Source organism: Palaemon carinicauda, chromosome 18 (assembly GCF_036898095.1).
Source record: "Palaemon carinicauda isolate YSFRI2023 chromosome 18, ASM3689809v2, whole genome shotgun sequence".
NCBI classification, from domain to species: domain Eukaryota; kingdom Metazoa; phylum Arthropoda; class Malacostraca; order Decapoda; family Palaemonidae; genus Palaemon; species Palaemon carinicauda.
The window spans coordinates 53,194,399-53,197,022 of NC_090742.1; the positions used below are offsets into that span (position 1 = coordinate 53,194,399).

The window sequence follows — 2,624 nt, forward strand, 5'->3', positions numbered from 1 at the left end:
AACAAAAAAATTTTCAAGTCTGCAAAATAGATAACCACAGAAAACTCCAAGATGTCGATTTAAATGAGACCAAGGGCATGTATGGCAGACTGATGGTCATAGCTAGGTCCAGTAGGGACAAAGAAGGAGAAGATATCTCCTATTAATGACCTCACTAATGTGTTCCATCCAACGTTGCCTTTCTTCATCCTCAGTTGCTATAACAGATCCTTCTCTCTTCTTGATGGATATATGCTTCTTTGCCCACGTGGAGATATCATTAATAATTCTATGAGCAATTATTACACCATAGCCACACTTGAATTTATAGCTTTGTCAGCCTCATCTGCTTTACTGTCTAAATATTCTCTCCAGTCATTCCTGGCTTTTCTTTTGACTGCACTATTAATACTGGAATATTTAGCATGCTCTATCTTGTAATTTTCATTACTTTCTCGAAAACTTTTATCAATCAATTTCTTTTGTTGTCTCCTTTTTGTAGTACCACAAGTATCATTGAATATCCATGGCTTTCTCCTTGTAACTACATGTCCCAAAACTTCACTACCAACTGACTATATTCTAAATATCACACCATTCTTCGTTAATTGTCTGCTCTTCTCTTAGTCTGTAAGACTGCAAATTGATTCCTACATTCAATAGTGAAGGCTTATCTGTGTTCATCTTATAGAAGGCTAGTTGTATCATACCTACTGTAGGTATTCTATCTACATTTCTATTGGGTGCTTTCAGTTTTAATTTTAGTGTGGCAATGAGGAGGTGGTGATCACTACCAACATCTGCACCTCTATAGCTGCTCATATTTCTTAGTCCTTCTTCTCTCTTTATTAAGGGGTATGTGATCTCTTTGATTTTCGTAATTGCCACATAGTGAAATCCATGTATATTTGTGGATATCCTTGTGCTGGAAAAGAGTACTTCCAATAACAAGGTTGTTTGCTGAACAAAAACTTATAAAATGGGCTCCATTTTCATATGCAACTTCGCCAAGTCCATCAACACCCATTGCATTCTCTATGCCATGATTAATCTTTCCAATTTCAGCATTGAAGTCACCAATCACAATTTTCATATCTCTCTCTGGGATCTCATGTATTACACTCTGCAGTTCTTCATAATATTCATCTTCAGGCGCATAATTTGTTGGTGCATAGCACATTATAATGCTCGTATTGCACTGCTTTGATTTAAACTTTGCAAGTAACAATCTGCTATCTACAGCTCTCGACTCAGTTACTACCCTTTCTGCTCTTGGTGTCGTCATCATTCCAACCCCTTCCACTAGACTACAGTAATAAAATAAGTGTACTCTTGTGTCGAATTAGGAAACCACCTGGGATCTTCATGGTATAAAAAAATTGCCCGTTGTTGGGTTTTACTTTTTCCCAGAGCCTTGCGTTTTCCTAACACGGATATCTATGTCCACCATGTTTTGTTATTATTTTCAGGTACTTTTTACTTCTAGTAACTGAGGTTTTAGTAAAAGATATTGTCGCTTTCTTCCAACGACTTTGGACCACACATCTTATGTCGCTTATATTACAATATTCGAAGTTAGTTTAACTAAGTTATGAATCGAGAGGCTTACTTTTAAAGTATTATATTTTCATTTGACGACTGAATTTTCATATCGCTAGTCCAGTTTTTACCTTTATAAACAGATCTCTTGTACTACTGCTAACATCATTGAAATATGAACATCTATATTTGTATAATGTATGTGAAAGTCTAGCTTTTTCAGTAGACAATGTTAATTCAGTTTTCATATATTCAAGTAGTAAGTTCATATCAGTGATGAAAAATTTCCTAATTAGAGAGAGAGAGAGAGAGAGAGAGAGAGAGAGAGAGAGAGAGAGCAAGCCTGCAGACATTGTGACTCCCACAAAGCTTACTTGTTGGCTGTAATTGGAAATTCCTTTGTTTTCCGCCTTGGTATAAAGAAGGGTCGGACTCTGAGGGCAGATGTGTTTTATGTATCCTAAATAAAGTCGCACGATCACTCTTAAGGAACATAATTGTTATGGTTTTGCTCCGAAGGAAATTACATTCCGGGATATCATTAATTTGTTTCCGACTAATCTCGTTTGTTTTTGTGGCTACACAACTCAAGGAGACATATCCAGGGCGGAATATCATTTCAGTTGATGTATTATATGTGCACTTTGAGGGTGCATGTTAACAGATAGGAAATGTATGTAGCCAAATATAATGCTTTATGTATGCGCCCCCGTTAACAAATTGTTTGCTGTCATTTTTTTTTTTACGATATTATAAGAGTGGATGTTTGTTTAATGTAAAATATCTTAATTCGAAAGGGATCCTTAATTTTTACCTTCTTGGTCATACACTCTGGTTGTTAAGGTTTTATTTTTATTGATGAAATTTTTTTATTCTTATAATTGATCCACCTCATACCATCGTAGATTTATAATGTAATTTTTTGATATTCTTTAGCTTTTTGTTGTGATTTCTAAATTATATTTTATCTACCATGCTTGAAGAACTAAGTGATAATTACGCTCATCACTTCCTTTTATCCCCGAATTTGGGACTTGAAGGAAAAATTTGATGGTTGATGTATTCAGTTCTTTTTTTTTTAAGGGTTTCATAGAATAATTTACCAT

At 35.0% G+C, this 2,624-nt stretch overlaps 1 protein-coding gene across 1 annotated transcript; it reads right to left on the reverse strand.

The window, feature by feature from the left end:
• Positions 1–787: 787 nt before the first annotated feature.
• On the reverse strand, positions 788–1,264 carry LOC137657295 (craniofacial development protein 2-like). Its single transcript, XM_068391629.1, has one exon. It carries the CDS (start codon positions 1,262–1,264, stop codon positions 788–790), a length of 477 nt encoding a protein of 158 aa, XP_068247730.1.
• Between the last annotated feature and the right edge of the window lie 1,360 nt (positions 1,265–2,624).

What these genes read in the sequence shown, in the direction of transcription:
- LOC137657295 (XM_068391629.1), bottom strand. Translation starts at nt 1,264, where the DNA reads ATGACGACACCAAGAGCAGAAAGGGTAGTAACTGAGTCGAGAGCTGTA.